The following is a 12784-nucleotide window of genomic DNA, read 5'->3' as shown; positions in this document are numbered from 1 at the left end:
GCCCACCGGGGACATCAGTTGGCGGCTCCTTCACGGAGCCGTGAGCACGGGCGTGTACTTGGCGCGGTTTACCCCTATCCCAGACACCTGCCCCTTTTGCGGCGTGAGGGAGACCCTGGCGCATGTTTACCTGGAGTGCGCCAGGCTGCAGCCCCTATTCCGGCTCCTCATGGACGTTTTGTTAAGATTTTGGTTGCACTTTTCTCCTCACCTTTTTATTTATGCACTCCCTATCCGTCGCCCCACAAAGTCGCAGGACCTCCTGGTCAACCTCCTTCTGGCCCTAGCTAAACTGGCCATCTATAAAACCAGAGTGAGGAGATTAGCCGATGGAGTTTCCTGTGACTGTGGGGCATATTTCAGGTCCTCCATTCTTTCACGTATCCGGGCAGAGTTCCTCTGGGCGGCGTCCACTGGCTCCCGTGACGCCTTCGAGGAGCAGTGGGCGCTGTCCGGGGTTCTCTGCTCGGTGTCCCCATCTGGTTCGCTTCGTTTGACCCTTTGACCTCACTCCTGTCCCTGTTCTTTTATTAGTTGTCCCCTGTAATTTTTTGGTCTCCAGGTCCTGTAGACCCCCCCCCTTAGGCTGGGGGGGGATCCCTCAGTGGGGGCTTTGCCCGCCCACTTCCTGGATCCCAATAGGTCTGGTCACTCAGGGAACAGAAAACTACTCATCCAGTGACCAGTATATTTGCCCTCTATCAGAGTCCTGTACCCCACTGGTCTGTCTCTGTCACAACACTTAAAAACAACTGTTTATATATCTTTGCATCCCTCATGCTTCTCCCAAAACTAAAAGGCACCTCTCCTGACCAAGGCCAACAAAACAAATTTTGAGCTTATCTGCCAAGCCATTTTGCATGTGGACAAAAAAGTTTTGAAAAGTGAATGTTAGGGAAGTTTTCAAAATACCATAGCTTTAAAACTGTTTTTCTGGGAAGTTTGATTAAAAAAAAATCAGACAAACTCTCTTCTGGGATGAGACAAGAAATGCAAAATTTCAGGAAGATCAGTTTCTTCTTGGAGAAGTTAAGTGCAGGGAGTAGTGAAAAAGGAGGACTCGAATACTGTGCTGATAACAAGGGACTAGCTTTAATCTGTACTGATTTCCATCCATAGAGCTTAGTTAGTTACTTTCAACCCCCATTTTTCTGAGCATTTAAAGCCCAGTTTTTCAAACAGGGTTGCCAGATGTCTGGATTTCGACCAGAGTGTCAGATTGAAAAGGGAAACTGGTAGACACTAAGGATATGTCTACACTATCAAATTAGGTTGATTTAACAGAAGTCGATTTTTTAGAAATCGATTAGATACAGTCGATTGTGTGTCCCCCCACTAAAATTAAGTCAGGGGTGTGCGTCCACAGTATCGAGGCTAGCGTCGACTTTTGGAGTATTGCACTGTGGTAGCTATCCCACAGTTCCTGCAGTGTCTGTAGCCCATTGGAATTCTGGGTTGAGCTCCCAATGCCTGATGGGGCAAAAACATTGTCGTGGATAGTTCTGGGTACATGTCATCAGGCCCCCCCTCCCTCTCTCTGTGAAAGCAACAGCAAAAAATCGTTTCTCGCCTTTTTTTCTGGGTTACCCGTGCAGACGACATACCACAGCAAGCATGGAGCCCGCTCAGCTCACTGTCACTGTATGTCTCCTCGGTGCTGCTGGCAGACGCGGTACTGCAGTGCTACACAGCAGCATCCCCTTGCCTTGCCTTGCAGATGGTACAATACAACTGCTAGCCGTCATCATCCTCCCTTGGGTGCTCATGGCCAACCTCAGTTAGGTTGGTCGGGGGCGCCTGGACAAAAATGGGGATGACTCCAGGTCATTCTCTTCTTTAAGTTTCATCTAATGGAGATTCAGTCCTGCCTGGAATATCATGCCAGCTGGAGGCTTCTGCCTCAGGCTGCTCTCCCACTCGGCAGCACCATACGGTCACACCTACCCCAGCCTACCCCTTGCTTCCATGGCTCATGAAGCCTGGCCAGTAGTAAAGAGCAGTTCAGCTATAGGCTGAGCAAGTGCACAATGGTGGTAGAATGTGCCTCTGGATGTTTAAAAGCTTGCTGGCGCAGTTTACTGACTCAGTTAGACCACAGCGAAACCAGTATTCCCATCGTTATTGCTGTGTGCTCCACAATATCTGTGAGAGTAAGGGGGAGAAGTTTATGGCAGGGTGGGAGGTTAAGGCAAATCGCCTGGCCGCTGATTATGCACAGCCAGACACCAGGGTGGTTAGAAGAGCACAGCAGGGTGAGCTGTGCATCAGAGAAGCTTTGAAAACCAGTTTAATGACTGGCCAGGCTACGGTGTGAAAGTTCTGTTTGTTTCTCCTGGATGAAAACCTGCTCCCTCGGTTCACTCTACTTCCCTGTAAGCCAACCACCCTCCCCTCCCACCTTTGATCTCCGCTTGCAGAGGCAATAAAGTCACTGTTGTTTCAAATTCATGCATTCTTTATTAATTCGTCACACAAACGGGGTGCTAACTGCCAAGGTAGCCCAGGAGGGGTGGGAGAGGAGGGAAGCACTGGGTGGGATAGTTGTAGGGGCACCCCCTAGAATAGCATGCAGCTCATCATAGAAGCAGCATGTCTGGGGCTCTGACCCAGAGCAGCCGTTTACCTCTCTGGTTCTTTGGTAGGCTTTACGCGACACAGCTGCGGGTTCCTGTTATAACCTCTGTCCTTCATGTCTTGGAGATTTTTTCAAATATTCCGGCATTTTGTCTTTTGGAACGGAGTTCGGATAGCATGGATTCGTCTCCCCATACAGCGATCAGATGCAGTACCTCCCGTTCGGTCTGTGCTGGAGTTCTTTTGCGATTCTGGGACTCCATGGTCACCTGTGCTGATGAGCTCTGCACAGTCATCTGTGCTGATCAGCTCGCTACACTGGCCAAACAGGAAATGAAATTCAAAAGTTTGCAGGGCTTTTCCTGTCTACCTGGCCAGTGCATCTGAGCTGAGAGTGCTGTCCAGAGCAGTCACAATGGAGCACTCTGGGATAGCTCCCAGAGGCCAATACTGTCGAATTGCATCCACACTACCCCGAATTCGACCCAGCAGGGTCGATTTTAGCGCTAATCCCCTCATCGGGGAGGAGTACAGAAATCGATTTTAAGAGACCTTTAAATCGACAAAAATAGCTACGTCGTGTGGACGGGTGCAGGGTTAAATCGATCTAACGCTGCTAAATTCGAAAAACTCGTAGACCAGGGCTTAAAGTCTGGTTACCTGTAGTAACTGGCCTCCGCGACGGGGTGGGGGTGTGGGAAGAGCAGCAGCTGCTGCTGGAGCCTGGAGGAGCAGCCCTGCTTAGCAGCTGCCGCACTTCCCATCCCCCAGGCTGATGGAGAGAACTGGCTGGCTCCCGGAGTCATCAGAGTAGGTACCGGCAGGGATGCTGGAACAATTTGTATAGTGGGGGTGCTGAGAGCCATTGAATCAAACTTTAAACCCTGGATATGATGGAAACCTTCACCCCCTCACTCCAGGGACTGACCCCTGCCATGCCCCACTGTGCCCTGATGGGGCAGAGGGGCAGGCTTCTCCCAGCCCAGTTCTACAGGCGGAAGGTGAGTCCCAGGGGATGGGGGAGTGAGCAACGGGGGGGTGGAGTGGACAGGTGGGGCAGGGGTGGGACCTCAGAGGAAGATCTGGGGCTTTGGGGGGGGAGGGGGTGGGGCAGGGGTGTTCATGTTTCAGGGATTAGAAAGATGGCAACCCTACTTTTAAACACTGTCTGTTACTTAAAATTAGCTATTAAATTCATATTTAGAGACATAAGTGGCCTGATCTGTAGAGGCAATGAGCAACCACAACTCCCATTGATCGATGGCAGCTATAGGGACTCAACTCCTGAAAGTAGGACCACTTTTATCTATGTACTCAACTTTGAGAACTTTAGCCTAACTGAAAGTCTTAGTCTTTCAGAAAGTCTCAGAGTGACAGCACTAGGAATAAAACCCTGATCCTCTCACTCTCACTACACTATAGTCTCTACAGGAACATGCTGCCTCCGCTGAGATTTGAAAAACAATGACACATTATATTACAAAAAATAGTTTCAGCAAAATGGAGATAAATCAACAGTAGAAAAAGGGCTTGAAAGCAGTGTTCAATCAGCAAAGATACATACATTTGCTAAAGTGAAAGGTGATGGTAAAATGCTCTCAAGCAGAGCAAGTGCATACATACTCAGCAGCTTTCAGGCCCTGTCTTTATCAAGAACTGTTTTGCACAATGGCAACTTTGCTGAAAGTTTGTTGGGGTTTTTTTTTTCTCCGCCCCTTCCTAGAATCTCATTGTAGAAGAATGTAAACTAGACTGAGTTGATTGTTTTGGTTACTTCCTCTTCCTGGAATTTGCTTCCTATCCTAGTACCCTAGAATCTCCCTGTCCATAGGCAAAACAGTTTTAGCCAGTAATTGCTGCTGCTGTGGTGTGGCTTACGTGAAACATATTTACCAGATTATTTTCCAACTAAAAATAACAATTTGTTGTTTATGAAACATGTCACATCCTATAATGGTCAACACCAAACTAACCTATATGAGCAAATCTCATTTTTGTTTCCCCAGCATTTATAAATTGTCAGAAGGTGGTGGGGGATGGGATTTTAGTAGTTGGAAATTATTTAAATGGGAGAGTAATTTGAGCTTGTACTTTTTTGGTTTGTTGTTAGTGAGTTATATTTAGATTATATTAATGCCTGCACTTTACTTATATTTGGATATCAATGTATTTTAAGTTACATTAAAGGCACTTAGAGTGTATGGAGATTTATAGGTATGTAAATAAATAAATTGCATAATGTATACAAATGGGACTGTTCTCTGTGGTCTTTTTCTTGGCCTTTCCCAATTTACCTTGTCATGAATTATCCTGATACTACTCACTTGGAAGACAAACAACAGGATTTGACCAATATAAAACAGTGGATTTTGCAAAGTGGGGAGTTTATCTCTCCCATTCAGAGAGGATATGCCTCTTGCGGAGCTCAAAAGCTTGTCTCTTTCATCAACAGAAGTTGGTCCAATAAACAATATTAAGTCACCCACTTTGCCTCTCACCTTAGGTATAGCACATTTTAGCGCACCGCAAGCCATCTGAACGGGTGAGATCTGGATGATCTCTGAGAGGTGATGGGAATGAAACTGAAACAAACTCCACCTGTGACCCTCCAAACAACCAGTTTCTCCAATCAGGATTAGGTATAATCCTTATTCTCCACGTATATCTTCCTAGCCCCAGGCCCGCTGAGGATGATCCCTGCCTGGATCCCCCATCACCCTCTGCCCCCGCTCCCCGAGGTGGATCCCGGGACAGATCCCCGCCCCTACCCGGACCCCCTGAGGCGGGGCGGGCTGCGCGGGCCCCTTTAAGGCCGCTGTCGGTGCCAGCGCCTCAGGGCAGGGGGCGGTAACGCGGGCGGCGCGCTAGCCCTGACGCCGCGCGCTCCGCCCAATCGGCTGCCGGGTTCCTCAGAGCCGGGCCGGGGCAGGGCAGGCAGCGCCCGACGCCTCCCCCGAGGAACGGCAGCGGCAGCTGGTGTCGGGGCTGACTCGGCCCCCCAGGGGATGAACATCATGGACTTCAACGTGAAGAAGTTCGCTGCCGATGCGGGCACCTTCCTGAGCCGCGCCGTGCAGGTACCGGCAGCCGACTCCACCCGCCGCGGCACGGGCAGCGGGTCGGGCCCGGGCAGCGCCTGTGGCGGCGGCGCTGGAGGCTGCGGCCTGGTGCTGGGTGGCCGCGGTGGGGCCCGGCGGCTGGGGCGTTGGTCCGCGCTCGGTCGGCGCCTGGCTCCTGAGCCGGGCCCTAGGCCAGTCCCCGCCCGCCGGGGCGGCCGTTGGCGGCGGGGTGTGTCCCAGGCCGGCCTGGGCCACTGTAACCCGGGCTGTGCGCCCCTGTCCCTGCTGGGGGGCGGGGCGCTGACAGCGTCTGAGCCGGGCTGTGAGCGCGGACCGGGCGCCCCGAGCTGTGGGGAGAACGGGGGTGGGAGGCGACGGCGTCTCGTGTCTCGCCTCCCAGGTAGTACAATAAGCCGCGGCTGATGCCACTTCTCCAGCAGAGCTGGTGCCGTCCGCTCCGGCTACAGATCGAGCCGCCCTGTTTAAAAACCCGCTCCTCCTTCCTTCCCCTCCCTCCTCAGGTGTGAGCCCGTTCTTCTTCCATGTGTGTTCACGCCGCGCCCTTCGGCGCTACAGGGCCTTGCGAAGGGGAGACGGGAAACCTCCTTCCCTCCCCTCCCGCTCCCCTCCCATGCCTGCGGGTTGCGGAGTTCGGATGCTATGGGCATGGGGCAGGGAAGTACTCTAGCTAGATAGTGCAGCTGGGTCTTACAACAGTGTGTACAATGCATCGACACAGGATCTGTTAACCGTTTGGGGGTCTGAAATATGAAGATAAATTCCCATTAGTGAGTAAAAAAAAAAATTGTCATCTGAAGCAAATGAACTTGGGTGATGTACCTTAAGCAACTGGCCTGGCGTATGAACCTCTCTATACATCTTTTTTAACCATTCAGTCTCTCGCTAAGGAGATGCTGGTGGACTTTGATATTATGCCAAAAAACTCTCTTAGCAATCTTCTGTCTGTCTTCAAACTACTCTTACACAGTGTCCTTAGCATTAAAAAAAATGAAATTGGCTCCTGTTCCTTAGTCCTATGTGGGGAGCATATGCCTCTGAGCTTGTATTATGTAATCACTCCCACAGCAAAACTTTTCAGGTATCAGACTCCCAAGGAAAACTCATTTTGTGGGTGTCATAATGTTTTGGTGAGTCACAATCGGGCTTTGGACTTAAAATTTTATGATGCTATAAAGAATACTTTAATATCTGGCCAGAATCTAGCCATGAGCCTGAGAAAATAGTACTGTTCTAAATCTTCACATTATAGAAGGAACCGTGTGGATCAGAGGGGTGGTTTGTAGAGGTGAGATAGAAACATAACAGAAGACCCAGCTTAGTGAACAATCGGTGCCATTAAAACAAGCTTAAAGCTGGTATGGCTTCTTTGTGGGCTCTTCTAGCACATTTCTTTCTCTTTTCTATCCTCTTCCAGGTCTTTGGAGTGTCTCCATACTTCCCAGACTTTTTTTTTTTTTTTTACATCCCCTTGATTATGTAGTGGCTTCTTCTGTCTTTCCTCAGTGAACAGGGAAAAAAGAGGCACAGTTTTCCTTGCATTGTAAGATCTTGTGATGTAAATCTTGTGACTTTTTTTAATATCTTGATTTCTTTTTTTGCATGTAAATCAGCTCAACACTTAAGCCTACTGTAGATCTTTTGCCATCAACCCTGGCTTAAAGTAGGGGTAAAGCTGCACTGCTGAGAGTCATAGCTTACAACCAGTGCACTGCTATCTACATTATTGGTTTTCACCAGTGTAGCTACATCAGAGGTTAAAACGGTAATGTAGACCAGCCTCAGAGGAAATGTGCAAGTGTGTGTTGCTACATCAACTGCTGCCCAAAGAATACAATAAGCTTAATACAAAAAAGCAGGTTCTTTTTGCCTGTGTCACACTGCTTGTATGTTGTATACCACTACTTTCCCCCCACCCCATCTTTTCTCTCTAGATTTTAAATTCTATAAGCCACTATCTTCTTCCGCTCTGCTCTGCTCTGGTTAGGCCTCAGCTGGAGTATTGTGTTCTGGGCACCGCATTTCAAGAAAGATGTGGAGAAATTGGAGAGTCCAGAGAAGAGCAACAAGAATGATTAAAGGTCTTGAGAACATGACCTATGAAGGAAGGCTGAAAGAATTGGGTTTGTTTAGTTTGGAAAAGAGAAGACTGAGAGGGGACATGATAGCAGTTTTCAGGTATCTAAAAGGGTGTCATAAGGAGGAGGGAGAAAACTTGTTCACCTTAGCCTCTAAGGATAGAACAAGAAGCAATGGGCTTAAACTACAGCAAGGGAGGTCTAGGTTGGACATTAGGAAAAAGTTCCTACCTGTCAGGGTGGTTAAACACTGGAATAAATTGCCCAGGGAGTTTGTGGAATCTCCATCTCTGGAGATATTTAAGAGTAGGTTAGATAAATGTCAATCAGGGATGGTCTAGACAGTATTTGGTCCTGCCATGCGGGCAGGGGACTGGATTCGATGACCTCTCGAGGTCCCTTCCAGTCCTAGAATCTATGAATCTACGTAGGAACTGCAAATACAGTGCTATACTCCTGTGTGTGGCAGCAAATAACTAGCACTGCTCTGTGATTTGTGTTAAACTCTTCTTGTGCTCTAATGTTCAGACGGCTTGGTAGTTTGGAGTATAAGAAGCCATAGAAATTGTCTCTAAATGTAAAACATCTTTATTTCAAAACAAGATTTTCAAAACACAATGTGAAGCAATATAATATAGTTGTAGGAAAATAACTTCTAAGTGCTTGCTCTAGCTTAGTGTTTCTGAGGAAGTTGCTGGAGGTGCATAACATTTTCAAGAGGACCAAGCCCTATTCAATTGGGTGCTTTTGAAAATTGTACCTTGCATTTACATTCAGTGGAGGCTGCTTCATCTTCAGCAGATGTAGTGGCCCAGTGCTCATCTTGCCCATCACTGCCCACTCCACTTCCCTGCTATTATTCTATGGAATGACTTAGAGGGAAGCTGTTGCCTCCATAGAAGCTTAGAAGGAGGTTGTCTCTCTCTGGGTGGGGAGGACCCTTAAAAGGACAACTTCATAAAAGTGAAGCTTCCTAGCTGTCATCACCCTTGTTTTCCTTTCTGGGAACAAAAGGAAGTTTTTGTGGAGTGGAAGAGTTCTTTCTGATCCTCATCTTGATTGTCATTCATGTAGCAAGAAGGAAGGTGTCTAGATGTCCCTGGTCTTCAGGGGAAAATGGAATCTCAAACTAACCTGAACAGCAACGGTGGGGAAGATTCCGGAGACCTTTCTCCCAACCAGCTCCCACAATTAATATGCTCTCTATCAAAAGCCAGGCAAGAATGGATCGGTCTTCCCCTCCTCCTGGGGCCATACAGCAGTAGCTGTACCTCTTGTTGCATGGCCTCTGTTGGAGTTGGGGGAGGTAGTAGTGGCTGTGTTTCAGGACCTCACTAATATGGCCTTTTGCCTCTGAACAGCTCTATAACACCAAGGTATGTAGAAGGGTAGACTGATTTGTTCCCATGTGGAAAAAGCCAATTTTTCCCTTAAATAAATTGTCCATATTAAAAACAAGCTGCTTTTGTTGTTTGGTTTAATAGGCTACTGGACTAGATCCCGCACTGGTATGATTCAATATGGCAATGCCTATGTTACTGTGTCCTAGAAAGCAGTCTAATTTTCTACTCTGAACAGAGCTCTACAAAAATCTTATCTATCTTTTTATTAAAATGTAACAGCATCTGCCTTTTTTGGAGCAGCCATGTGTTAGCTATCCCTTAAGTTTAAGGCAAATCTTCAGGGTGCAGGACACTGCCTCCTTTACCTTTTCAGTTTTGAATATTAAATACATAAATCATGAAGAGGATGTGAAACAAAGCCATTTCCGATTTAGAGTTTAAGGTAGCTTTCGCCACTTTGGGAGAACTAGAGTGGCAGTAGTATGGCATTTACTTTGGGGAACATCAATACAACAATCATTTCTGTCTAAAAATGTTACTACATTGCAAATAACGTTCAAAATTAATGTGCTTAAGTCTTTTCTCTCAATTGAAACTGTACTTGATACCCTGCATTTACACAAAATGGTGAATAGTAAAATTGTCCAATCAGCTTCTCTGTTACTTGGAAGGCTCATACAGACATCATTAGGACAACAGAAAAGTTCTTCATTCGTAAGACGAATGACTTAGAGGATGCTGTATCAAAAATGACAGTGTAACTTATTGAAATTAGTTAACCCTAAAAAGTAAACTGTGGTGAATGTCACTTAGTCATCACACACATTATGGTGCTTGTAAAGGCACTTTCCCTACCTCAGGAGCTTTCAATCTAAGAACGCAACAGAACTAGAAATGTCTTAATGTCTATAAAACTTCAGTTTCTGTAGCCTAACGTTCTTTACACTAAAGGTTATGAACTAGAAAGAGAAACTAACCAATCTTATTCCAGTTTCTGAGTATGATGAAAAAGTAAACACAAATGATGAAAAAGAAACTGAGTTTAATTATTTAAAATATGGAAGTATTGCATTTGTTTAAAACACTAATATATCTGTATGTTCTATGCACCCTTGACCATAATTAAAAATACAGCAAAATGGATAGCTAAACATAATTAATGTACAGTACCCACCATGCAGCAATTAGAAACTCAAATATCCTTGCTCCAGCAGTTCCACACTTTAAGTTCCCCTCTCAGATGCTGCTGTGATGGTGGCAGGTTGACTTGGCAGGATGCCCTTCAGATATTTGGGTTCTTACAGATCAGGGAGAGGGAAGTGTCCCTCATGGAGAATGCCTAGCCAGCAATGTCTTCTTTCTTATGCTAGTGGGCACTTAATCTTGAGCAGTTTTAATGCTCTGTGGTATGGCACTCTCTCCCATTGGTTCTCTGCCATTCTGGACTTTATTGGTCAAAACCAATATTGTAAATTGGAAACCCACAGACAGCCACTGAGAATCGTGGCAAGACATCCCAACTACCAAGCGGGCAGCTGCATTCTTCACTAGCCTCAGTTTCTGGAAACTTCTAAAATGTTGCCCCACAGAATGCATTGGAGTAGTTTTAGCTTGAGGTGACAAAGGCAGGGATGATAGTTGTGAGGTTTGCATACAAAATGAAGGGTTGCAGCCTCCTAGCTTTATGTAAATAATAAAAGCTGAGCAAGCCACATCTTCTGGTATCCGCTGGGAGTCTAAACGGACCCCTGTGTTGTGAATCTGACAAACAAATGGTGGAGATGCACACTCAGTTAAACAAGCCAATATTCTTGCAGTCTCTTTGGGTTGCTTCTTCCAGCCAGGTAATTTCACCTCAACCTTATTTGGATTAGTTTTAGCCAGTTAGCTCTGCACCAGTCTCACCCAGATACTATGGTCAGTATAAACTGTACTTTTGATGGTACAGCTAATAAACTCTACCAGCAAAAGCAGTTTCCATACTAGGACTGCTTTGCCAGCACAGGTATGTTGATCACAAATCACACTTCTGACCTACATAGCTATGCTGGCAACAGTTTGTAGGGTAGATTTGGCCTTAGTTCATAACCAAGAGCTACATGTTTTATAAGCCAAACCTTAATGTTTTTATAAACTTCCATCTGCTTGATGGATGAGGATCTGTTTTTTGAACTGATTCAATAAGGAACTGTCTTGATTGGCAAATTTGGGGTCTCCATCTATATTCCAATTTTCACCATTAAAAGGAACAGTGCATGCTGTTAATAGGAAGAGTAACTCCTTATTCTTTTGCTATCTGCCTTACTTTATTTCTGTTGTGGAAAACATGGTTTAATCAAACTTCATTTAATCAAACATTGCTTTTAGCAAACATAAAACAATGTAACAGTTTTTTGAAATTATTTTTATGAACATTAGAAAGCAGAACAATATTAATATGCCTATAAAATAAGACCACAGACAATGTTTGTGCAGCTCCTTGCATTGATGTGGAACCCCAGGGAAGCTGAACATATGTCCAGTCTTGAAAAGGAGGCACTACCAAGTTACCTTTTTTCACTCTGCATAATGGAAAGAGAAACAAGATTGTTCAATCCGATTCCTTTTCCAGTTAGTTTTGCTTTTGGTTATCATGTACAGCTTACTGCAGAGAATGTTGAGGTTACTACAAATGAAGCTTTGCAGTCAGAATACAGTAACTCCTCGCTTAACATTGTAGTTATGTTCCTGAAAAATGCGACTTTAAGCGAATCCAATTTCCCCATAAGAATTAATGTAAATGGGGGGTAGAGGGGGGTTAGGTTCCAGGGAAATTTTTTTCACCAGACAAAAAAGCTATATATTATATAGATATACACACAGTATACATTTTAAACAAACAATTTAATACTGTTCACAGCTATGATGATTGTGAAGCTTGGTTGAGATGGTGAAGTTAGAGGGTGGAAGAGGGAGGGATATTTCCCAGGGAATGCCTTGCTGCTAAATGATGAACTAGCACTGGGCTGAGCCCTCAAGGGTTAACACATTGTTAATGTAGCCTCTAATCAAGGCAGCACAAACAGGAGGGAGGAGAGACAGCATAGCAGACAAAGACAGACCCACACCTTGTGTGTGGGGGAGAGAGATGCACACTGCCCCTTTAAGTAAGATGACCCACTCTTAAGTACATTGTCTTTTTACATGGATCAGGAAGTTGAGGCAACAGCTGCTGCCCCAAGCTCTCGGTCTCTCTCCCTCCGTGTCCCCTCCCTGCTCTATATGGAGAAGGGGTAAGTGGGGTGCAGGAGCAAGGGGGAGGGGGACACCCTGACATTAGACCCCCCCCCCGTGGCCCCTCCCTCCTGCACAGCAAGCAGGAGTCTCTGGGAGCAGCTCCAAGGCAGAGGGCAGGAGCAGCACATGGCAGTGGGGGGAGGGACAGCTGAACTGCCGATTGATAACCCGTTGATAGCCTGCTGGGCGATTGCAGCACAGGGAACTTAGGAGAGCGGGGGGCTGCCGGTCCGCCCTGGTTCCAAGCCCCCACCAGCTAGCTGCAACGGGCTGTTCTTCCTGCAAGCAGTAGACAAAGCAGGTGGCTGCCAAACGACATTAGAAGGGAGCATTGCACAACTTTAAACTAGGGTTACCATCCGTCCGGCTTTCCCTGGACATGTCCGGCTTTTTCAGTGTTAAATGGCCGTGTGGGGGGGGGGGGGGGGGGGGGGGG

The 12784-nt window shown here is 46.6% G+C and overlaps 1 protein-coding gene across 3 annotated transcripts in view; it reads left to right on the top strand.

Moving 5' to 3' along the window:
* Positions 1 to 5465: 5465 nt before the first annotated feature.
* SH3GLB1 (SH3 domain containing GRB2 like, endophilin B1) overlaps positions 5466 to 12784 on the top strand; it is a 37528-nt gene continuing 30209 nt past the window's right edge. The window contains exon 1 of one of the 3 annotated variants that reach the window (XM_034778926.1): positions 5466 to 5651. In XM_034778926.1, coding sequence (XP_034634817.1) covers positions 5580 to 5651 — 72 coding nt within the window. In that variant the 5' untranslated portion in view covers positions 5466 to 5579. The remainder of the gene's footprint in view (positions 5652 to 12784) is intronic. The other 2 variants (XM_034778927.1, XM_034778924.1) reach the window with 2 other exon arrangements.

Source organism: Trachemys scripta, chromosome 8 (assembly GCF_013100865.1).
Source record: "Trachemys scripta elegans isolate TJP31775 chromosome 8, CAS_Tse_1.0, whole genome shotgun sequence".
NCBI lineage: Eukaryota > Metazoa > Chordata > Testudines > Emydidae > Trachemys > Trachemys scripta.
This window is presented reverse-complemented; position numbering and strand designations above follow the sequence as displayed.